The 25480-nt window shown below is 43.3% G+C and overlaps 1 protein-coding gene across 1 annotated transcript in view; it reads right to left on the bottom strand.

Moving 5' to 3' along the window:
* The window catches only part of CD109 (CD109 molecule), a 139469-nt gene that overhangs the window by 14013 nt on the left and 99976 nt on the right, over positions 1–25480 (bottom strand). The window contains exons 26-31 of the mRNA XM_075923776.1: positions 24784–24949; positions 23041–23231; positions 12352–12507; positions 12198–12263; positions 7041–7183; positions 769–925 (exon numbers count right to left, since the gene is read on the bottom strand). Of these exons, the coding sequence (XP_075779891.1) occupies positions 769–925; positions 7041–7183; positions 12198–12263; positions 12352–12507; positions 23041–23231; positions 24784–24949 (879 nt within the window). The remainder of the gene's footprint in view (positions 1–768; positions 926–7040; positions 7184–12197; positions 12264–12351; positions 12508–23040; positions 23232–24783; positions 24950–25480) is intronic.

The raw sequence follows: 25480 nt of genomic DNA, 5'->3' as shown, positions 1-25480 counted from the left end.
TGGGATAGTGGGTGAGGTGTAGAAGGGTGCTTACAATAGAGGACTGGGGTGCAGGAGGAAGTGTGGGTCTGGGGAAGGGTGTGAGAGGGGGTGCAGGGTCTGGAAGGGAGTTGTGACCAGGGGGAAGGGCTGCAGAGAGTTTGGGTAATGATGTGGGGCAGGGAAATGGGGTGCAGGATCAGGGAGGGGTAAGGGTGCAGGAAAGGATTCTGGTATGAGAGGTGAAAGGTCTGGGAGGGAGTTGTGACCTGGAAGAGGTGGGCATAGGGGATACAGAGGGCTTGGGTGGTGGCCTGGGGCAGGCAGTTGGGGCAAGAGAGCGGGTGGGGTGCCAGAGGCAGGCTCTGGCTGGGAGGCACTTACCTAGGCGGCTCCCAGCCAACAGCTCTGCAGACTCCTTTCCTGTGTGTTGGGCAGCTGCTCCACATGGCTCTGCTCCAGTGCAGGGAGGGAGAGGAGGGTTGAAGAGGCTTCATTCACTGATCCTGCCTTCACCAAAATTTCTCAGCTCCTATTGGCCAGAAACTGGCCAATGGGAGATGGAGGTTTTTGCTAGGAGGCAGGGACGGTGAGCAAAGCTTTCTTCTCCCTGCCTAGACTACATAGCAATTAGCAGCCTGCTGTTTAAAGCAGCTGCATCTATTGTGTAATAAGGGTACTGATGAGGCAGCCGAGGGCCAGATCTGACCTGCACACCCCTGAAATAGCGGGTGAGTTAAATTTAGCAGCTGCCATTACAAATGCATTTTCTTATTTTTTTCAACTTACAGAGTCTAAGTATAGGTTGACTTTCCCATTGTCCTTTTCCACTTTCTTAACTGGATCATTGAATGAAAAGAAATCTGGTGATACAGAGAAGCCACTAAGTAAGCCAACCTCCATGAGGACCATGCCATTCTTGGAAGATGCACCAGTCCCTGAGTACCTTTTAAAAATGGAGAAAGCGTATTTTATTTTGATGGCAGAATATTTGATTTCTATTAAACATTTTCTATTTACAATACACATAATATAGAAAGTATTGTATTTGCAAAATGAGGGAAACAAGATATATTTGAGAACAGATGCTGACTTTCTAAAGTTGTAAGATAATTACAGGCAGTCCCCGGGTTACATGGATCTGACTTACATCGGATCCCTACTTACAAACGGGGTGAGGCAACCCTGCACTAGCTGCTTTCCCCCAGCAGACCAGGGAGACGCAAAGCTAGCGCCCTCCCCTCCCCCCAGCAAACCAGGGAGACGCGGAGCGGCTTTTCTCAGCAGACACCTCAGCTTGAGAATAAAGGACTGAGGGAAGTGAGGTGTGGGAGAAATAAGACTGAGCTCTGGAGAAATGTTTGGCTAGAGTTTCCCCTACAATATGTACCAGTTCCAACTTACATACAAATTCAACTTAAGAACAAACCTACAGTCCCTAACTTGTACATAACCCGGAGACTGCCTGTACTTAACATACTCAGAAAATTCATGTTTTAGACAAACATTTGCATCTCAATTCCCCCAAGTAAACAGGAGCCAATTTGGCTCTGAGCCAAAGTATTGTAGTTATTTGCGATATGCAAGACCCTAATTTTGATCCCACTGAAGCCAAAAGGGAGTTTTTCTATTGGCTGCAGTGAGAACAGACATGGGCCCCAAAAACAAAGAGTAGTAATATAATTATGTGAACATCTTAAAGGAGGCCTGCAAAAAACACCCAGATGCACAATGCTGAGATTCTAAAATTTTATCACTTGGTGCTACCATTTTCTTGGTGTTTTTATGTAAATGTGTAGATGAAGAGTTTATTAAACTTGCTCCTTATTTCTCCATAAATCACTTAGTGGAATCCCTTCATTACCTATCCAACCTCCAATACAGTTTTAAAATGTTCTGTCCATATTATTGATCTGATTCTGGAAAGAAAGAGAAAGTTTAACAAGCTGAGGTTTTTCCAGTTCTCCCCTGCCTTTCCCCCAAAATTGCTTATTACAGCATCTTTTGCCAGTTTGAGAATCACGCGCTGCATGAGAAAGCTATACAGCAGGAGTTGAGCATACTATGGAACACAATGGAACTATCAAAATGTATGTATGGCTTTCTATTCTACAAGTAACACTTACATGCCCAGCCAAGATAGTTTCTTCAAATAAAGTAGGTTGTACAGGCTGCTTCCTTGGCATTCAGGCTAACCCACCATTGTTATCCGGAGACGAAGCATGTATCTAATCTGCATTTTGAATGCCTGACAGTAGTTGAATGTAATTGAATAAAATTATTTCTTTGTAGATTTTGGAGGCTTTAAAAAAAGGGGAAGACTTGCTTTTCAGAGTAAGGCCATTAAGCCTGACAGCTTGGCTGACTCAACACAGATATGACTTTGAAAAGAAATACAGCACCACAGCTGACTTCGGTTGGCTCATGAGATTAGAAACAAATGAAACCATCTGTTGGACGGTGCACTGTGCCAAAGTAGCTGCTATTGAAAACAAATAACTGAATTGGAACTTGATGTAATTATGTCTGTGTGTTACAATTACAGCTGAGAGGCTATAGAAACATCCAAGCCATCTAACTAGCCTCGGGACCATCAAAATAATGATGGGTAACCCAGTCAACTTTGTACCCCCCTTCCTCTAAAACTGAGTAAGATTTACCCTAACAAGTACTTGTGCTCCTGCCTCCAAAAAAACAAAACAAACAGAGGCAGGTATGATGCCAGCTACTGTCTATTCAGCATCATGGGTCCTTAAAAACACACATACACGTAACTAGAAGAATGGCTAGTGATAGGACAAAAGAAATGAGAAGAAAAAACTTGCCTCTTAATTAAGTTCAGGAGACCATGGGCTGAAACTTTGAGCCGTGAGATCATTCCTCCAGCAGCCTAGGAGCTGCAGTTCTCCACTGCCTCATGCAGCAGAGGGCAGTAAATAAGCACAGATATAGAGCCTACAGAGCCAGTACGCACATAAGGGAGTGAGTAGAACTAACAGAGCATGCCTTCCCATTGTTTAGGGATAGCAAAAATCCTAATGAATGCAGGGGCATGGCCAACCAGAATTAGTAACAACAGCACACACCCCTTTACCAGTCTTGCAGGTTTTCTAACAAAAAAAATATATCCCATTGCTGTCACAGTTCAGGGCAGCTGCTCCTATATTCACCTTCTATGGTCCAGCAAGGACATGCAATCTCAAGCTTCTGACTTCGCTCACTGTCATTGAGATCCAGTTCTCTTTCCTTTTGAACCTGGATCTCCAGGATAGTTTCCTGCCATCACTATGTTATTCCCAGCAGAAGCAGGCTGCCCAAGCAGGCCTGCTTGCTTCCTGGTCAGGGATGGTTAACAGAGAGACTGCCCACAGTTATAGTTACCGCCAGAGATGGACTGGCAATCAAAATAGGCCCAGGAAATGGGTTGAGAACGACCCACTTTTCACAACAAAGAATTTTTTTTAATTTACTGTTTGACCCCCCCATTAGCCACACCTCTGACCCCCATTACCCACACACCTTGGCTCCCATTAGCCAGGCCTCTGGAGGTAACACTCTCGGGGCAGATGGACACATTACCAGAAGTAAAAGGTATCATGTGACCCCTCTCTAAGGATTTTTCCCACCATCCTCCTACCAATAGGGATTAGTCTGGCCCCCACCAAGCCTCCCTCATGCAACTATCCTGCAATTGCATTACCCCAATGTGTGTGACATTAACTCGGGGGTGGAGAGGCTGGGGGAAGTGTTCCCTCTAAGAGTTTCCTCCCATGAGCAGAATGAATTTTGTGTTGTGCACCTGTACTGAGTTCATGTGGCTTGTTTGGATGTGCCACTGTGGCATCCAAGTTATTAATAAATATCTTATACACCTCTACCTTTTCCCTGTGCTGCCATGTCTCCTCTCCTTACTCCATCAGCTCCCCTGGTGCCTGCTGACCCCCAACCCCTCACCCTCCTCTGCTGTCCTGACTCCTACCCTTCTCACTGCCCTCAGCCCTCCTGCGACCTACCCCCCTCCACCAGCCCTTCTCTCCCCCCTGTGCCCACTCCTTCAGTAGCCCCACTCTGATCATGTGAGCTACTCCTCTTCATCCCCTGTCCTAACACCTCTCTCTACACACCTGCCCTACCTCTCTCCTCTGGTGTTGGTTCCTCCCCTGCAGGTATCTGCCTTTCTGCTTCACCCCCAGAATCTTCTGGTACCTGCACCTTCGCTTACCCCTGCACCCTTCTGGTGTCCCTCCTTCCCTCACTGCCCCTGCCCCCTTGCCCTCTTTTTCCCTGATACCCACCCCCTCACCACCCTCTGCCCATTCCCCTCATGCCCCTGTGCCCTCACACATGACTTACTCCATCCCCACCTTCCTCATGACCACCTCTTCTTTCAAGCCTTCTCCCAGCACCTCCTCCTCCCCCCTCTAGCTCCCAATGCCCTTACCCTCTCCTCTCCCAGCATCATCCTGTCCCCCCTCCCACTGACACCTCCCCTCCTGCCCTTTTCCTCATTGTCTCCACTTGGCCCCCTGGCATTTGTCTCTCCTCCACCCTGTCCCTTGGTGCCTTCCCCTTTCTTCTCCTGACCTGCCCCTCTCCCCTCAGCACAAGCCCCTTCCTCTCCCACCCATTCCTCCTATTTTTCCCCCTTCCTCTCCCTTCCTCTCCCCCACATTCTCCCTTATAGTTTGCAGCGCTGGAGTCTGTGATCAAGCCCCAGAAGTCCCCACAGCTCTGGCCCCAGCTGCTTCCGGGGCTCCAGACCACTTGCTGGGCCTGGAGCTGGGTCACGCAGTGCAACTCTGGGCTGGGCGGTTTTAAAGTCCAGGCTGTGACATCACGCCACACTTGGGCATCTCCCCTCTCAGCTGTTGCGCAGTGTTTGAACACACCATGCATGCTCTCCCTCGGCCCCATTGTGCCCTGTACATGACCGGCGCCAGGGAATTTAAAGTGCGGGGCTGCGGCACCCCGTCACAATCCCCCTCCCTCCTTCAGCAGCTGCCAGCTGGCCCTTCGGGGGATGGCCCACCGGGAAATTCCTGGTATCCTGTTGGGCCAGTCCATCCCTGGTTACCACACCACTCTTTCTAGTCACTGCCGTGTAGACTGTACAGTTTAAATAGGTAATGTAGAAAGAGTGTATGGATTAGGGGTATAACAAATAAGTGCTGCAAACAACATGATGATTTGCAAAGGTCATGTTTGCATGGAAATTATTATATTGTCACAAGCAGGGGGAGGGGCTGTAATTTCAAGGAAGGAAATATTCGACAGGAAAAGATAAGCTCTTAAAGACTGTTTTCCTTCCAGTGTCCTTGGTAGTAAAGCATTAAAAAGAAGGAAAAAATGTAAATATAGGATATAAAATGTCTTTGAGGTTTTCTGTGAAGTATCCGGTGCTCTTTAACCAAAACAGGATGAATCTAATCAGAAAACAGACAATTCTGTTGTCTGACTAAATAGTTCTGAAGTAACTAATGAATTATGGAGGTTATATGTCACCTGTTCACTGCTAACCCAAATATAAAATCTGACTATATTTGATGGCTGTTTAGTGGCGTATGGGCACAGGCGAAGTTCAGTTTCAACAAAACAGTATACTGGAATAATATTTCATTCCGTCAAAAATGTTCTGCACTAGCTCTACTTATTCACAAATTGTTCTGTGACAAAACTTCCAGATCTATTGCTGAGCATTGAAAGTAACCAGAAACCTTTGTGATGTCAAATGATATTATTGTGCACATAAACATTTCCATAGATCTCTAATTTTTATGTAAATCTCATACTTGATGTATGCAAAATAATGAGATGACAAATGACAGCTTTGTTTTTATAACTATGCTAATTAATAATCTGTTCAGCTCTAATAAGCTAGCTCTCTTCTCTGGTTTAAATATTTGCGTCTGAATTTAATAATCGGTTCCTTCTATGAAGTCATTCATTTGTTCTGTGATAGACAGACTTCTAAATCTAAATCTTTATTGGGCTTTCTTAAAGTTTAAATACCTACCTGGGGAAGTGAAGAAACAGATTAACAGTGCCAGATGAATACCCAGGAATCTACTTCTTCAAGAAAAGGCCCAACAAGGAAAACAACAGATTCATCACCTACAGCCCCCATCTTAAAGCCCACCAGCGCATCACTGACAATATACAACCTGTCCTGAATAACAATCCCTCATTCTCACAATCTTGGGAGACAGGACAATCCTCACCTACAGACAACCCCCTCACCTCAAGCAAATACTTTCCAGCAGTCACATATTACACCTCAATGCACTCACCCAGAAACCTACCCCTGCAACAGGCCTCATTGCCAACTCTGTCCACATATGTATACAAGAAACACCAACACAGGACCTAACCACATAAGCCACATCAAATGCTCATACAACTGCACATCCTCTAATGTGATATATGTCATCAAGTGCCAGCAATGCCCCTCTGCCATGTATATTGGCCAAACTGGACAGTCTCTACGACAAAGGATAAATAGACACAAGTTAGATATCAGAAATGGTAATGCACATAAACCTGTAGGGAACATTTTAACATGCCTGGACACTCATTAATGGATTTAAAAGTAGCCATTCTTCTACAAAACAAGTTCATCAGTCAGTTACAGAGAAGGAGTGCAGAGCTGACATTCATCTGCAAATTTGACACTGTTTCCCTGGGCTTGAACAAAGACATTAACTGGATGTCACACTATAAAGCCAGCCTTCCCTGCATTGCACACCTCATTTTTACATCAAAAGCTAAGTATGCAACACTTCCAGCCCACTTAATTAGCCACATTAGCACCAGTCCTACAACTGACAATTTTTTTTCTTTTATAAATTCTGGGTTTCTGTTATCCCTCTTCAGCTCATCTGATGAAGTGGATTTTGCCCATGAAAGCACATGATACTATATATATTTTTGTTAGTCTCTAAGGTGCCACCGGACTACTTGTTATATCTAAATCACTGGCATTAAAAACACATACTTCACAACTCAAATAATATCATTACTGCAGAAATGAGAGAACCAGCAGAAACACCAAATGAGTTACTTACCTTGTACATACATTTAAGGTCAAATGGTTTATGTCATTTTTGTCATCTTTTACAACAACATCTAAGTCAAAAGCTTCTTGACTTTGGACAGATCTGCGCCTTCTATCAGTGGCTGAATGTTTCACATTGTAAATAATGTTGAGCTACGGAAGCACAAACACAAAACGCAGATGACATTTGTACACCAAAAATGAGTTCAATAAGGTAGTCAGCTAGATCTCAAAGTCTATAATGGTAGAACTCTAGAGAACAGATAAGTGTAGATATAGTCTAAAAAATATGGATTCTCGAAGTTCTTTATTTGTGGTCCAATGTTGGCCATCAGTAGCCAGGAATATAGGAAAAGTCAGGGTCTGGAAACTACAAGTGCAACATTCTGAATGTCTTATGACAGCATTCCTCAAACTGGGGTCCACAAATCCCGCTGATAAACTCCTCCCTATTCCATCTCTCTCCCAGTGCCACCTGGGGCTAAGGCAGGCTTCATAGTCAGGTTTCATATGGGTTCAGGAAGCAGCCACCAGGTTCCTGCAGCTCCTAGGCACATGAGTGACCAGAGTGGCTCCACACACTGCCCTACACCCACGTACCAACACTGCAGCTTCCATTGGCTTAGAACCTCACTGCCAAGGAGAGCTGCAGGGATGGTACCTGAGTACGAGGGCACTGTGTGGAGGCACACTGGCCACCCATCTAGGGGCCACAGAGACCTGGTGGCTGATTCTGGACATTTCAGTCAACTCCACCAGTACCCCAAACTTTCTCTTGCACCCCAGCTCCCATGTCCTAGCTCAGGGTCCCCTCCCACACTCAAGCTCCCTACTGAAGCTTGCACCCTGCATCACACACACACACACACACACAAAATCTCTGCTCCATTCTGGACCCTCATCCCTGGCCTCCCTTCAGAGTCTGTACCCTCAGCTGGAGCCATCACTCCCTCCTGCACCCCAACCCTCTACCTCAGCACAGTGAATGGGAATGAGGGTGGGGGACAGCAAGCAACAGAGGGAGGGGAGATAGAGTAAGCAGAGGGCAAAAGCTAAGGTATGGAGCAGGAGGGTCCTGGAAAATTTTTAAATCAAAATGGGGGACCTCGGTTTGTTAATGTTTGAGAACTTCAATCTTATGGCATAGTGCTATCCACTAAGACTTTGCAGAACCTAACTGAGGAAAACATGTGAGTTTTGTGAAACTTGGAGATTTTCTAACTAGCTTCCACTGTTTTATAATGTGGACTGCTGTAGACAGTTCCTCTTGACTCTGAAATGCAATGAAAGAAAACTCTGGACTGGTGACACTAAGAGAGTTAAAAAGGAAAAATATTCATGTTTTTGGGACTTTGAAAGGGGAGCAAATAGAAATTTTTACTCACAAAATAAATGGACCCCCTCTGCTGTGTGGCACCTTTGAATTTAGATGACCATCTCCACCCCCAGTGGTGTAAGTAACACCATGTACTCCTACTAAAAGATGTTTAATCCTGTCACTGTGCATAGCACCTTTGAATTTAGCAGTCAAGTATAGAGATGATTCAATAAAGACACCATAAACATGGCAAAACAGCACTGGTTCGGAAATGAAAGCTTCTCTTGAACAACATATCCTGAGGCAACTGAACAAGTTCAGGAATAGCACAGAGGATAGAGGGGTCAGTTTATAGGAAACATGTCATAAGATCGGTAAAGTAAAGCTGGAAACCACACAGCAATTTGTCATCACAGGAACAATGTTGTTTTAGCTTTTGCCAGGAAAAGCAAATGCATGAGAATTTACCACCAGCTCATGAACATCTGAAGCAACATACTGAACAGGTCAATTAGCAAACATTTTACTGGCATGAGTTACTGCTGCTAAGGTCTGACTTTCCCCTCCTCCCTTCTCATGAGTGAAGGAGGTTCACAGAGGAATGGAAACAGTTTTTAAATATATAAAGTTTAGTAGGTGCAGCCCAATTAAGTAGTAAAAGATCAGTTACTGTCACTAAGGGCAGAACTTGTCCTCTCTTCTTATAGCAAGGGCAATACTAGAGAGAGGCAGGGAGATTTAATATTTTGTATCCATTAAGAAAATAACTTCAATGGTATCACACACAAAAAATGTGAAGTATTCTGAAGGTCTCCATGCAGTCAAGGACAACTTCCTCTCCTTTTCTTATTCTTAAACTATCACCATAACAAAAATGTATTTGTCTGACGGTATATATTGAAGGAAATATTTGAATCAGTTTCTCTTTCCAATTAATTTTTCTCTCTTTTCATCATTTATTATCCTTGGTGAACATGTGCTGGGACAATGCACATCCCAGGCCAGATCCTCAGCTGGTATAAATCACTCTGGTTCCATTTCAATGGACATAGGCGGATTTACATCAGCTGGGGAGCTGGCCCTTTGTCCAAAATGCTTAAGGAGAGGAAAGAGAAATTACTTTAGGAGAGGCAGACTTTCTGTCCAAACCAGGCCAGAGCTACCATCCTTTTCAAAATGTAGGGATGGACTAATCCTGCTCCTCTCCAAGCCAGGACAACAGCAGACTGTGCAAGTTTATCAGCTGCAAAACCAAAAGACCAGAAGAAAAATGTCAGCCTCTGCAGTTATACCATCCAATATAAATAATTTTCATGGCAGCCTAGAAGCTTTGGAATGGAGGCAGCTGAAACTCATTTACAGCCCACTGAGGCTGATGTCATAGAGGGTTACAAAATAGCTAGCAGAGTCATCAAGAATTGCACAGGTTTTTCTAAGACTCTATCTCGCAGAGAGCTAAGCTTCTTCCAATAATGCTCAGTCCTTGGGATCCCAACAGTAGATGGCCTGGTGCTTTCTGGTATTTAAATAAATCAGTGTGTACCTCCAGATGTAGCATGTCAAAGTCAGATCCATGGAATAGAGGATCTGACAACTGCACTCTGACACTCTCACATGCTATCTTATTTAGCACACAAGATACAGATCCTGCTGTCAGAAATCTGATTTGAATAATATCAGACTTCCTTCTGGAAAAGCAGCCTCAGCAAAAAAAGCAGGAGAAAATAAGTGGTCCTAGCTAAGAATAGTTTTAATGGATGAGTGCCTTACTCCAATGCTTTGTCTTTGCTCAGCCAAGATGCAGGGGGAAGGAATGAGGAAAAAATTAAGGAATCTCTGCCTCTAAGCTAAAAGAAGAAATACAACTGAAGGGTGCTTTAGATGAAGCAGATGAGCTAGATACAGTAGTATAAACCTTTGTGTTTGTGTTTGGTTTTTGAACCTCAGTTATTGTGGTACTCTATTAAAAATGTACATTATACTGTGTTTGGATTAACTGCTGCATTTGAAATGCACTTTGCCGCATACTGACATGTTGATATTTTTAATAACCATGCAGTATTTCTCATTAATGGTTCAGGGTAAGTAGTATCATTGCTTTTGGAAACCATCTCTGCTAAGTTCACCTCCCTGCTCCCTATGATATGATGAATGAGCAAAAGTCGCCCCACTGATATATTCATTTTCATCTTGGCCCACTGTGTGGAATCTAAAATTATCTCTTAACAACTGGAACTTTGTTGTAAACAGAACTAGTGTTTATGTAAATGCATAAAAAACTGGAATCTAGGAATCTGCAGGCCTTGCAGCTTGATGCTGAATGAACAACATGTATACTTTAATTGCTGTTAGTTGCTAATGTCAAGTCATGCAAATTTTGTTTGTGAATGTCATTCCTCAGTTCTCTTTCCTGGCCTCCCAAAGGTGTCAGGACATTCAAGGTGACATTAAAAACTTATGGACAAGATCAGATTTTCAGTATAGAGTAAGACCAATTTTCCCTGAGTAAGCATAGCAATAGCAGGAGCTTTTTCAAGAACTGTAGTAAGCAGGCTATAACTGACAACTTTGACGTTATCTATATTTTTAAATAGGCTTAATCCCCATGCCAGATAAGCTCTAGCTTTTCCATACTGTCTGGGTTTCTTGCACCTGCTTCTAATGCATCTTGCAGTGACTACTGCTAGTCAGGATACTGAACAAGATGGCCAGAGGGCCTGATTCAGAATGGCAATTCCTATATTCCTATTTTCCCCTACACAAATTGCCTCTGAAATGTCATTCAACATAATGGACAAGACCCTTTGGCAGCTAAGCTCTCCCAGAAAAGAAACTGAGAAGCATAAAGGAGACAGTTACAGGTCCCTCTGAGAACCAATCGGTGCCAGCCCTTCCTGGTTTAAGACAAATCAGACAAAAATTAAGTTAGGGCTGCTTGAATTAATACCATAAGGTCCTCTTGACCCCAGCAGAGGTTTGGCAACATGAAGTTCCACTGCACTTCTTTCACTTCATTCCTTGCCTCCCTCTTACCCAACGGTTCCCTTATTCTGAGGTTTGGGTGACTGGTGCAAAGCACTATCGACTGACAGACTGCAGGCAGAATCTGGCCTCTTTGTGTTCTCAGAGTATCACAAAATGGCTGAAACCTACTAGGCCTTCTTCCCTCTTTGCCTTCAACAGTTGTGCAGAATTGCTATGCAATATTTAAACAATTGTGACAGTTCAGAAGGGAGAAAGGTAATTTATGAATTACTAAGAATGTATCCATGTTATGCACTGGTTTACAGCATATGCAACTGTAACCCATACACCTACCGGGTGTGGTTCACTGTCCCATGTGGTGGCACTTACACCACTTACAAAATGAAAGAATGAGCCTCCTCTATAGCCTTAGCTGAGAGCCAGCTGACTTTTAGTTCATGCACTAATCCCCAGACGCCCCAGATTCCATCCTGCCTGTGGGAGTTACACAATCACACTAGCTTCAGTGATTGTGCAGGGGAGTCTGCACAGAATTTGACCTACATCATTTTGACAAATAGTAGAGTGCCTTGGAATTAATTTAAGATACTACATAAAGATAAATTATGTGCAATGTTGTTTTGTGCAGTCATATTGGTCCCAGGATATGAGCAAAACAAGCTGGGTAAAGTAATATCTTTTATTAGACCTATTTCTGTTCATGAGAGAGACAAGCTATTACTGACCTCATCTTCCTTGTCTCTCATTGTATAAATACAACATTATTTTTTTCTTATTTATCTAGTTTTATGAAACTTCCTATTAATATTCATTCTTCAAAAAACATGTTTAAAAAAAGTATGTATAAAATATCTTCCTGCATACCTGAAAGATGGCAAACCCAACGCCCTTTGCTGAAACTGTAATGGCTGTCGGTTGCATAGGTGTAATCTGAAAGAATTACATGGTGAATTAAACACACTCAAAATATCTTCAAGTGACAGGATTGATTAGAACTCTTCCTCATTTTTAAAAGTACCTCTTTGGTCTGAAGAAGAAAACGGTTTTGAGGATCAATTGAAAACATTGCTGGAGCTTCCAGACTAGGTCCAATCACTGTTAGATCAATTCCTGTTTTTCTGGAAGTAATGAGAGCTCCAAATATACTCAAGGCTTGCAGGGCCACAATGGTGTCCTGTTGAGAGATATAAATGCTTTGCATTAAGTATATAGCATTAAGTATATAGCAGTAGGGATATATTATCGACCACCTGATCAGTGACTATGAAATGCTAAGGGAGATTAGAGAGGCTATCAAATTTAAAAACTCTATAATAGTGGAGGATTTCAACTATCCCCATATAGACTGGGTACACATTACCTCAGGTGGGGATGCAGAGATAAAATTTCTTGATATCTTAAATGACTGCCTTTTGGAGCAGCTGGTTCTGGAATCTACAAGGGGAGAGGCTATTCTTGATTTAGTCCTAAGTGGAGCACAGGGTCTGGTTCAATTGGACCGCTTGGAAATAGTGACCATAATATAATAAAATTTAACATCCTTGTGGTGGGAAAAACACCTCAACAGCCCAACACTGTGGCATTTGATTTCAGAAAGGGGAACTCCACAAAAATGAGAAAGTTAGTTAAACAAAAATTAAAAGGTATGGTGAAAAAAGTAAAATCTCTGCAAGCTGCATGGAAACTTTTCAAAGACACCATAATAGAGGCCCAACTTAAGTATACAGGCAGTCCCGGGTTACATGGATCCGACTTATATCGGATCCCTACTTACAAACGGGGTGAGGCAACCCCGCACTAGCTGCTTCCCCCCTCAGCAGACTAGGGAGATGCGAAGCTAGCGTCCCCGTCCCCCCCTCAGCAGACCAGGGAGACGCGGAGCGGCTTTTCTCAGCAGACACCTCAGCTTGAGAATAAAGGACTGAGGGAAGTGAGGTGTGGGAGAATAAAACTGAGCTCTGGAGAAATGTTTGGCTAGAGTTTCCCCTACAATATGTACCAGTTCCGACTTACATACAAATTCAGCTTAAGAACAAATCTACAGTCCCTCTCTTGTACGTAACCCGGGGACTGCCTGTATACCCCAAATTAAAAAAAAAACACAGCAAGAGAACCAAAGAAGTGCTATTGTGGCTTAATAACCAGGTAAAAGAAGCAGTGACAGATAAGAAGATATCTTTTAAAAAGTGAAAGTCAAATTATAGTGAGGAAAATAGAAAGGACCATAAACTTTGTCAAATTAAGTGTAAAAATATAATAGGAAAAGCCAAAAATGAGTTTGAAGAACAGCTAGCCAAAAACTCAAAAAGTAATAGTAAAATGTTTTTAGAGTACATCAGAAACAGGAAGCCGGCTATACAACCAGTGGGGCCCTTGGATGACTGAGATGCTAAAGGAGCAGTCAAAGATAATAAAGTCATAACGGAGAAGCTAAATGAATTCTTTGCTTCAGTCTTCCTGGCTGAGAATATTGGGGAGATTCTCAAACCTGAACCATTCTTTTTAGGTAACAAATCTAAGAAATTGTTCCAGATTGAGGTGTCATTAGAGGATGTTTTGGACCAAACTGATAAACTTAACAGTAACAAGTCACCAGGACCAGATGGCATTCACCCAAGAGTTCTGAAAGAACTCAAATGGGAAACAGAGGAACTATTAACTATGGTTTGTAACCTATCCTTTAAATCAGCTTCCAATATTAATGATTGGAAGATAGCTAACATGACACCAATATTTTAACAGGGCTGTAGCCTATCAAGTTACTTTCATATCATGCTAATAATATGTTTGTGTTAATTTAGATTAATTTGGTAATAGTTAAAAGCTGTAATGCAAGAAATTTTCTAAAAGCTGTTCTCAGCATTCCCGTAAGTCCTTTGTGTTAGCTTGACTGATGTCTGGGTCCAGGTGTAATACACTAGGCCTTATGTCTGCCCAAGTTTGTGAAGGCCCGCTAATATAGCAGCACTCAACTCCTTGGGAGGGCTTTGCCATTAACCCACCTGGGTACAGAGCCATGTCCTTTCCTAGCTGGAGCCAAGACATGTTGGTATATAAGAGTCTAGCAAGAGCCCCAAATTAATGGTCCTGCTGATTGTACTTGTCTGTGTGCATATGCTGCTTGCCTTCCCCCACACAGCCAGCCACAAGCATACTGGTGCTGTGCACTGACTGGGCTGTGTGGCAGTCCAGATGCCATTAGGTGTAGGAGCCGCATGGGTGCAGTAAAGCCCAGCCCGAGGCTGCCTGGTGAGTCAGGTTCCCCTGCAGTACAGTGGCTCCTGCTCTAGGTATAACAAACCAGTTCAGCTATTGAATGTACTTTCCAATGAGTGCCATGTCTGCATTACAACTAGAGAGCAGGGCTGCACCTGAATAAAAGAACATATGTATGTGGGGTTGCTGGATGGCTTCAGGATACCGGACACACTTGACACTTCATCACAATCTACATTACATCTTGCTTAGAAAATACCAGACATTTCTATTTTCTCAGTTTGTTTCCCAAGCAAAGGGCTAAAGTCCAGTTCAGGTCTGGACACCTGGCAACCCTATACATAAGCTCACACTCCAGGTCAAGTAATGTGGGGTTATATTTTATCTTTGTCCATGCTGCAACAGGTCGTTTGCAAGATCAGCAGAAGCTGAGGTTTGCAGATTTCCGTGGTTTGAGACACAGTCTCACCTAGACACTGGTCATAACTTATTTATGGTTTCCCAGGCCTGAAAAAAAGGGGAACTTAGGTCTGGACATCTCATCCACACAGGACGGCAGGAAAAATACCCTCAGGCTCAGCAGATGTATTATTAAATATAAGTCCCAAATAACTGGTTCAGGATGAGTTGAGTAATCAGGACACAGGTTGCGATAGATAACCACAAAGGCCCATGGCAACGAATTGACGTATATGATAATAAGTTAAGAGCAATGATACATTGACCAACAGGAAAAGAACACTTCAGCATTAGACACATCCCCTATTAAACATGCATAAAACATGTTATCATCAGTGTCACTTGGTATAAAAGTGGGACCCCAGCCCAGGGGCGATAGGGAAGAGAAGATGTAGTCATTGGAAGGGCCAGAATGATGGCCCCTGGTGATGGGGAAGGTAAAGATAATGAGAAAGGTGATGGGCTAGCACCTAAGGTTGTTCTAGAAGGAATGATGTAAGTACAGCCTCTCTCCGAGTCACGAACGAGTTATGGACCAAACACTTGGCCATAACTCGAGCTGTTCATAACTCGGACCCCACTGAGTTACACACGACTGCGCTGTTCGTAAGCACGGGTCGCATTTGTAACTCGGGGACCGCCTTTACGACTGCTCCATGCGAGCTTTGGTCGTAAGTCGAATGGTCGTAACTCAACCGTTCGCAACTCGGGGAGCGGCTGTATATGGGATGGAAATATGAATGTACAGTCCTTGTCTTATGAAACTGAGGTGTTTGTGACTGTGCTAACCGTATTAATAAATTGTAAGTATTGTAAATAAACAAGAGTTTCTATATTGTGAGTGTTGCAACCGTGCATATGAGGGTTCCCAATCATAGTATAATTGAATACTGGGCCTGATCCTGGGACAAAGAACCTGTCAACCCCTAAAGGTGATTAATTAGTATTTAAACATACTCTTAGATCAGGCTACAGGGCTCTAGAGGTGATCCTGGCAATTACAGACCAGTAAGTCTAATGTCAGTACCGGGCAAATTAATTGAAACTACAGTGAGGAATAAAATTGTCAGACACATGGATGAATATAATTTGTTGGGGGAAAGTCAACATGGTTTCTGTAAAGGAAAATCATGCCTTACTAATTTGCTAGAGTGCTTTGACAGGGTCAACAAACAGGTGGACAAGGGGGATCCAGTGGATATAGTATACTTAGATTTCCAGAAAGCCTTTGACAAGTTCCCTCACCAAAGGCTTTTAAATAAAGTAAGTTGTTATGAGATAAAAAGGAAGGTCCTTTCATGGATTGATAACTGGTTAAAGACAGGAAACAAAGGATAGGAACAAATGGTAAGTATTCCAAGTAGAAAGAGGTAACTAGTGGGGTCCCCCAGTAGTCTGTCCTGGGATCCATCCTATTCAATTTATTTATAAATGATCTAGAGAAAGGGGTAAACAGTGAGGTGGCAAAATTTGCAGATGATATCAAACTGCTCAAGATAGTTAACACCAAAGCAGACTGTGAAGAGCTTCAAAAAGATCTCACCAAACTAAGTGATTGGGCAACTAAATGGCAAATGAAATTTAATGTTGATAAATGTAAAGTAATGCACATTGGAAACATAATCCCAACTATATATACAATATGATGGAGACTAATTTGGCTACAACTACTCAGGAGCAAGATCTTAGAGTCATTGTCGATAGTTCTCTGAAAACATCCACTCGGTGTACAGCGGCAGTCAAAAAAGCAAATAGAATGTTAGGAGTCATTAGAAAAGGGATAGAGAATAAGACAGAAAATATCTTGCCTCTATATAAAACCATGATACGCCAACATCTTGAATACTGTCTACAGATGTGGTCATCTAATCTCAAAAAAAGATATATTAGCATCGGAAAAGGTTCAGAAAAGGACAACAAAAATGATTAGGGTTTTGAAACGGGTCCAATATGAAGAGAGATTAAAAAGACTTGGACTTTTCAGCTTAGAAAAAAGGAGACTAAGGGGGGATATGGCAGAGGTCTATAAAATCATGACTGGTATGAAAAAAGTGAATAAGGAAACATTATTTACTTATTCCCACAATAAAAGAACTAGAGAGACACCAAATGAAATTAATAGGCAGCAGGTTTAAAAAAAAGGAAGTTTTTCTTAACTCAGTGCACAGTCAATTTGTGGAACTCCTTGCCAGAAGGATGCAGTGAAGGCTAGAACTTTAACAGGGTTCAAAAAAGAGCTCGATAGATTCATGGAGGTTAGGTCCATCAATGGCTATTAGCCAGGATGGGTATGAATGGTAATCCTAGCCTCTGTTTGTCTGGAGGTGGGTGACAGGGGAGGGATCACATGAGGATTACCTGTTGTGATCACTCCCTCTGGGGCATCTGGTATTGGCCACTGTCAGCAGACAGGATACTGGGCTAGATGGACTTTTGGTTTGACCCAGTATGACCATTCCTATGTTCTTCAATATAAAAGCCTGCAAATTAGGTGAGTGTCAGTTTCTGTTAGACATTGCATATATACAAAAACTGCATCAATTTAAATAAAATGTTTTTAAAACTAATTTAGTTAAAATTAATGGGACCTCTTAGCATGGATAGAGTATAACCTGATTTGAGAGTATATACATAAGAGGGTTGCATCAATTTAATAAAATAATCAGTTCCTACCTAATTCAGTTAAGTCAGGCTGCACTGTCTGTCTAGCTCACAGCAGCCATTCCTGCAAGAATATTACTATTGCTTTCTACATACATAAAATTAGACACTAGTGATAGTCACAATAGGCCACATCTCAAAAAGTCCTTTCTCAAGGCCAGATCACTCCTTCCCATAATAAATCCAGGGAAGAGGAAAGTCCTGTGAGGATTTCCTCACAGTTATGGCCACATCATTTTATCATGGGGGTTGAGACTGTCCCTCCACTACAGATCCTCTGAGATATGGGGGGTGGCCAAGGTCATCCATAGGGAGGTCCTGTATCTCTCCTAGCATTGTGGGTCCCTGGTGTTCCCCTGCCATGTTCCCTGGCATCACCGCAGGGCCTCACTCTCATCAGAGCAAGGGGATCATAATGAAAGAAATGCAGCCCCAGGTATTCCTGGAACTTTGGTGGGGGGGGGAGATGCTGTCTCTGGATGGAAGCTTGATTTTTATTTGTAGATGCCATGCAGGTCAGTGGAGTTCTGAGCTGGTCTCACACTTCCATGAAGGCCTTGGCGACTAGCAGGACAAGTTACACAGGAAAGGCTGCAATCTGACCTAACCAGAAATAATTATAAATACAGTAAAACTCTGATATTCCGGCATCTGACGGTCAGGCACTCCTGATGGTCTGGTACCATCAGGAATCCGGAAGTGCTCCGGGCAGCCGGACCATTGGAACTGCTCTGCTCCCAGCTTCCCCTATTCAGCCGCTGCTAAAACTGACCAGCGGCTGAATCGGGGAAGCCGGGGGCAGAGCAGCTGGGGCACTGCCAGATAGGTCCCCTAGAGCTGCCCCTGGGGGCTGTGGGACCAACCGGGCAGCACCCCAGGTGTCCCCGATTCAGCCGCTGCTGAAACTGACCAGCGGCTGACTCCAGGAAGCCCGAGGCAGAGCTGCTCTGCCCCGGGCTTCCTGGAATCAGCCGCTGATCAGTTTCAGCAGCAGCTGACTTGGGGACACCTGGGGTAGAGCAGCTGGGGTGCTGCCAGGTTGGTCCCTGCAGAGCCGAGGTGCGGCGCTGCGGGGACCAACTCAGCAGCGCCCCAGCTGCTCTGTCTCAGGTGTCCAGATTCAGCTGCTCTTGAAACTGACCAGCGGCTGATTCCAGGAAGCCCGGGGTTAGAACAGCTCTGCCTCGGGCTTCCTGGAGTCAGCCGCTGGTCAGTTTCAGCAGCGGCTGACTTCGGGACGCCTGGGGCAGAGCAGCTGGGGTGCTGCTGGGTTGGTCCAGTAGCGCCGCATCTCAGCACTGTGGGACCAACTCGGCAGCCCCCCAGTTGCTCTGCCCCAGGCGTCCCCAAGTCAGCCGCTGCTGAAACTGACCAGCGGCTGACTCCAGGAAGCCTGGGGCAGAGCAGCTGGGGTGCTGCCGGTTTGGTCCAGTAGCGCTGAGGAGTGGTACTGCGGGACCAACTCAGGAGCACCCCAACTGCTCTGCCCCAGGTGTCCCCAAGAGCAGCTGGGGTGCTGCCAGATTGCTCTCCCCGCGCCAAGGGTCGGCACTACCGGACCAACCCGGCAGCACTCCAGCTGCTCTCCAGCTGCTGGTCAGTTTCAGCAGCGGCTGAATCAGGGACGCCTGGGGCAGAGCCGGACTATCGGAAGGGGGGGCTATGAGGGTCTGGGGTGGCATCCCCCCACTCCACCCCAGACCCATCATGGCCCTCCCTTCCGATAGTCCAGCATACCTGATAATCTGGCACCCCCTGGGTCCCAAAGGTGCCGGATTATTGGAAGTTTACTGTATTAAGACATTCTACAGCACTTTTCCACAGCTGCTTGGTCACAGGAATAAAGTTGTACCTCTGAGATACTGCAGGTGTAAAAAATATAAAATGTAAAATAATTTTTGTCCAGTCTTACAGCCAACTTTTCAAAGTTTCCCCTCAGTTTCTAAATCCAGCTTCTACAACGTTTTGCTCTCTAATTTTTGTGTAAGCATCTGAACCCCCAAAATATAGAATGTGTTTGTACAACAGCATTCTCCAAGGACACAACAATTCCTTTTTTGTAGGTGCAAAATATCTAGGTGAATTGCAGGCCTAAGTTAAAAGGCAGTTTTGGAAATTTGGCTCTCAATTTTAGTATGGGATTTAAGTTTTTACACTGTCAGAGAGTGGATTAAGCTTAAAACATTTGCAATTCTCTTTCCACCTTTTGTAACAATAACAGATTAATGAACTGCAATTTCCTGTTCTCATTACAATTGTGTCATGATGTTCAGAATTTTAATAACTCATATTCTGAAAAATATGGTGATGAGCTGAATTTCTTTGACCTTTTCATAATTCCATTATTTGATTTATTGTTTATTCTTAGCTGTTGGTAATAGAAACACTGGGACCTGGGGGCTTGACACACAGAAGTTTTAATTATTCAATCTTAGGTCATCTTCTAGTAATAGGAAAATTATAATATGACAGCAAACATTCATTAACAATGCAGTTCTGACTGTGCCAGCCATAAATATAATAGTATGTGCTGACTAATCACTCAGGAATATGAAAAATTTCTATCTTCCCTGCTCCTAGCTGAGTTCTCAAATTTTCTGTTTCACTCATTCCTTAAAATCTGGACATTTCAGACTGAGTAGTGAAGTTGTCATAGTTCACAGAGGACTGAATCACTACCACTTGGAATTCTACTCAGATGAAGTGGTAGATATAGAAGATGGAAATTAAGGACCACAGGAGAAAATCAACAATAGATTGTACCTGGAAGACATTTCTCAGGAGAGGGTCAAGATGTTCCCTACAATAAGACTGTCTGGTGTCCCATACTTAAAAATGATGGTCCCTTTATAGTATAAGAGAAATCAATTTCAAGAGAAAATGGGGTAGCACTGCCCCCAGTCTACTCAAATTTCAGGAGTTTGTTTTCTTTGGGCACAAATAATTGAAAATCAGATCTTACAAGATCTCTTTCATCTTGAAGTGACAAAAACGTCTCATCGTATTAACGACTCTAGGATCACACCTATAAACTCCATCCTAAATATAATTGCAAACACACTGGTACTCAAACAAGCCCACGTGTCAACACGGATGAGGTTATCTGCAAGCAAATGGCTAGAGAAAATAGTAAAAGAACGTATTAATACCTTAACAGAAATTTCAATAATTCATATATCAAACTGGAAGATGGTATGTCCATGTGGAATGTTATAATACATTATTCTTTGGTCAAATTAAACATTATCCCTTTATAATTGTCCACAGTACTCTTGAAACATGTGCATACATACATTAAAAATGTTTTACAATAAAACATTCTGATCATATTTTATATATTGCAGACATACAAATTAGAAAGTACACTTGAACCTCTTCAATCTGGCAATCCTGGGAAAGAGGGTATGCCAGATTAAGGAATTTTTCAGATAATGGAGGGCAGAAGGATATGTGAGGGCAATGGGGATGGGTCACTTACCTGACACCCCGTTCCGACAGGCACATATGGCTTCACACCCCCCATTCCCAGGCACCAGCTCCTGCCATTATGGGAGTGGTGGGTAAAAGCTGTTGCACTGCCGTTCCCCCAGATGCAAGGGAAACAGGTAGCAACAATACATAGAGCTGCTTCCTCCTCCCCTTACCAGGGTCCTTACCGTGGATTTTCCAGGATCAGGGACACCCAAAATATGGAGGTTCAAATGTAGTTTATAATAGTTCAAATTAGCAAGTATGACATAGTCAGCCACCAGTTGTCTAACCACAGTCTGATGATGCAAACTATCCAATAAAGCAATATCTCACAAGTCAGGAAACTGCACTAGCTAATATAAAATAATTCACTTTCAAACTGTAACAAAGATATTTTGATGTCATATATATAATAAAGTAAGAGCAAGCTATAAAAACATTATTACCTTTGGAGTAATGGCAAATATCTAATACAGGAGTGGGCAATAATTTTTGCAGGAGGCCACTTCACGAATTTTGGCAGTGGTCATGGGCTGCCCCCCGAAGGGTAGAACCTAAGGCAGAAGAGGCGGGGCCTTGGGCGGAAAAGGGTTGTTCTCTCTAAGTGCAGAAGAGACTTTGCATGCTCCCTCGCCCCCAGGCCAATCAGGGCTTCGGGGTGGGAGGGAAAAGAAATCTCTCACTCCTGCCCCCACACTGCCAAAGGTGTGTGTTGCCTAGAGGGAACCGCCAGCCATTTTGAACAGCTGGCAGTACCCTCAAAGCGCCTGGGGGTAGGAGAGTGCGCAAACTCATTCACTGTTCAAAATGGCTGGCGAATCCCTCTGGGCACTGCACAGCCCTGGTGACGTGAGGAAGCCACCAGATGCTTGAACAGTGAATTACTTTGCGCACTCCCCCACCCCCAAGTCTTGATTGGCCTAGGGACGGGGGAGTGGCAAGGTGGCTGAAGGCCAGATCAAATAGCATGGCAGGCCATTTGCCATATTTTGCCCACCCCTGATCTAATAGATTAATTCATCCTTTATTGTGAAAAACAGTGCATAAAGGGATTAAATTAATTGGTGAGCTTTACCATGGTGGTACTACAGTAATATGCTGCTAGATTTTCAGTCTCCAAAATAAAAATGCATCTGGAAAAAACAACGGAGATACTGCTTTAATCAATTCATTAATAACAACAGAAGTAACGTGTTACAAAGAACATCCTGGAATTCCTGGGAAACTGGATTGGTTTCACAAATTTATTATTTATTTAACACAGTGTTTCTCAAAGTGGTCTGCGGATCCACTCTGAGAAACCTGCTATCTGACTGCTCCAGTTTGTTTATTTACTGGTTCCGCAGCCACAGAGCATGGAGGCTCCCATTGGCTCCAGTTCACCGCTTGCAGCCAAGGGAACCTATGGGAAGCGGCATCCCGGCTACACTTGACGTAGCTGAAGTTGTTAGCTTAATTCAACTTTAGCCCTGCTATGTAGATGTGCCCCATGACTGCTCATTGGCTAGAAAAACAGCACCAATTTTCAAATAATTTGGCAGTTGTTCTAGTGTGAAATGTCACTTCTTATTGTTGCTAGTAATTTATAAAAACAATAAAAGGCCAGACTATGTCACATTGATTTGTAACCCTAACCCTGCCAGTTTGGAAGGTAGGGTCAGCTGATTAGTCGGCACCATCTCCCCAGCCTATTTGCACAAGCCTGTCCAAGCCTATGGTTACACATACAAACAGAGAGGCTCCTAAATGCCTAAATAACTTTTGAAAATCAAACTTATATATGGCAATGCTGAATGGAGCAACATTTAAATACCTAAAACATCTGGACTGATGCATATATTTGAAAATACATTTATATATAGCAAAGTATCAACAAAGCTTCTAATGAAGACTGTCTGACCTGAGTAGATGAATAACCTCCAAGATGGTTTCTTTGCTGACTTAACCATTTCATAATAGGGATCCCCTCTGATAGTCTATCTTGCTGAAAGTGAGAGAGCAGGGCATAGGCTGCAAGTTCAATGTCTACAGAGCGTGGCTGCCATGAGTCAGAGAGTTCAGGGGCTGGAGAGGTCCAGAATCGAAGGTCTCCTGGAAGAGAGATCATCAGATCAGGATGTCAGAGCTGAAGGCATGAATAAATGCTCTGTAGCTAAAGAAAACCTGCCTAGTTATGTTTACCTATTGGATCCAGCAAGGTGTTTAAATGCTTTACTCACTAAATTGGGGCTGGACAACAGACACCAAACCTGCCAGAGTTCATGCAATGACTCCTACTGACTTCAAAGGATTCTGGATCCACCTTTTATGTATAATTATAGAAGGAACCAATTCAGAAAATACTTACTAACAAGTCATAGTGCTTACTACCAGAAAGAATTCCACTGAAGTGAATAGGACTTCTCACAGTTGTAAGCATTATGTTTGGCAGTAAGAATTTGCTGGACCAGATCCTAGGGGTAATAAGTTCCAGTATTTTCACCCTAGAGTGGTGGTATCTAATCCCCACCAAAAATGTATTTAACAATCCAATGAACTAGAAAGGAATGTGTAATTTGACTAGCTTTCATCTAGCACCAATAAGCAAACAAATAACACTCTTATATTTTGCTTTATCTCAATTTTCCTCCTAAAACATGCAACGAAATGTACATAGGCATCCATGCACAAAGCATGTGCACTAACATTCAGTTCTAAAGGGATGAATGTTCATTTGGGGACAGGGGTCACAAAAAACCCAACATATCTCTACATCTCTTAAAGATCAAGTCTTCATTTCTCCATATTGACACTGATTTAATCAATCACCCTCACTGTTTCCTGGCCTCAGAGCTCCTTTGAGCTTTCAGGCTCATTGCCCTGCTCTGACCCTGCTGAGCTAGCGAGATCTGACAGGCACTCATAACAAGGTAGAAAGGGAAGCTCAGGCTTCACAAAAATATAGTCACATTGCACACTAGAGAACATTGCAGTTAAGGTTGAACTTACCCATCTTCACTACAAACTCCTAGTCACTTACATACAGTAATTCCTCATTTAACACTATAGATATGTTTCTGAAAATGTTCATGCTAAGCGAAAACGTGCTATGCGGGGTCAATTTTCCCATTAAAAATAGTGGGAAAGGTGGGGGTTGCATTTCAGGTGGTGGTGGCAAAGTCAATTTTCTGTTGGTGCTGGGTTGTCAACGTCAGCATTAGATATCTAGAGACCCAAGTTGCCGCGGTTTGTTAAAACACAAAGATAAACACGTGAGTGAGCAGAGGAGCACTGTGACCATGTGTATTCATCGGCTAATGCTTATTACCACTGTTTTCACCAACTTATACTGCCGCGCGAAGTAGTCTGCCACTTGATTATTTTCGTGTTATTTCGGGGATGGTCATGTTATTTGAAAAACGTTCCCTAAAAAAGAATCGTGTTATTGAGAACATGTGTTAAGCGGGCACGTGTTAAATGAGTAATTACTGTACAGTTTTCATCAGAATTATTGCTTTTAGGGTTCTCTTCTATTCTAAACAAATCCCTATACCACGCTCACAACATATGCCTATATGCAGCTCCATAGCTATTTCTTTTCTTTTCTTTTTTAAGTTTGAAGAAAATCCATTCATACTACTGCATAAAGAGCTTCTTACAGTACCTTGCTGCTCTGATCTCTGGTTTAGTGCATCCAGGGCTTCCTTTGCTTTTACACTCTTTGCCAATGACAATGCATATGTCACAAGTGCCAACGTATAGTTATCTGAAACTCCTTCTTCTAATTTAGTTTCCAAGAAGTTTACAGCATTTGTTACAGCAAAAGCATCCTGGAAATAAAGGTTATAGCAAAAGATGTTAGTTTAATGTTACTATATATTTTAGAAATGTGTGTCTGTCTATCTGCCTGTGAATCTGTTCCATCAAGAATTCATCCTAAATGGTAAGAGCTAGGACCACTAAATCTGGTACGCAGCATCCTCTTATCATAACTTAAAACAAGGTAAGGTAATTGGTTGTGCCAGGACAATGGAATATACCTGGACTTTGATAGTTTCTCATAACATTGAAAGGAGGGGTCAGCTAGAGGCAGTTTACTGTAGAATGACCATAGGGGCAGCAAGGAGTCAGAGATGGGGACGAGGACCATTCGGCCAGCAGTGGGCAGGAATGAAGAAAAGGGACAGATATCTACTATATGTTTCAGACGGTTTGTCTATTTGTGTATCTGTTTGTCTGTCTGTCCCCATGCAAGGGGATATGCCCCTCTCCCTAGACTGTGCCTGGTGCAGCTGCAGTGGCTATGGACAGGTGCTTCTCACCTGGCACCAAGTTGCTACATTGAGAGAAGGCTAGGGTTG

Source organism: Pelodiscus sinensis, chromosome 3, assembly GCF_049634645.1.
Source record: "Pelodiscus sinensis isolate JC-2024 chromosome 3, ASM4963464v1, whole genome shotgun sequence".
NCBI classification, from domain to species: Eukaryota; Metazoa; Chordata; order Testudines; family Trionychidae; genus Pelodiscus; species Pelodiscus sinensis.
The sequence above is the reverse complement of the archived record's forward strand: the minus strand, read 5'-3'. Positions and strand labels throughout refer to the sequence as shown.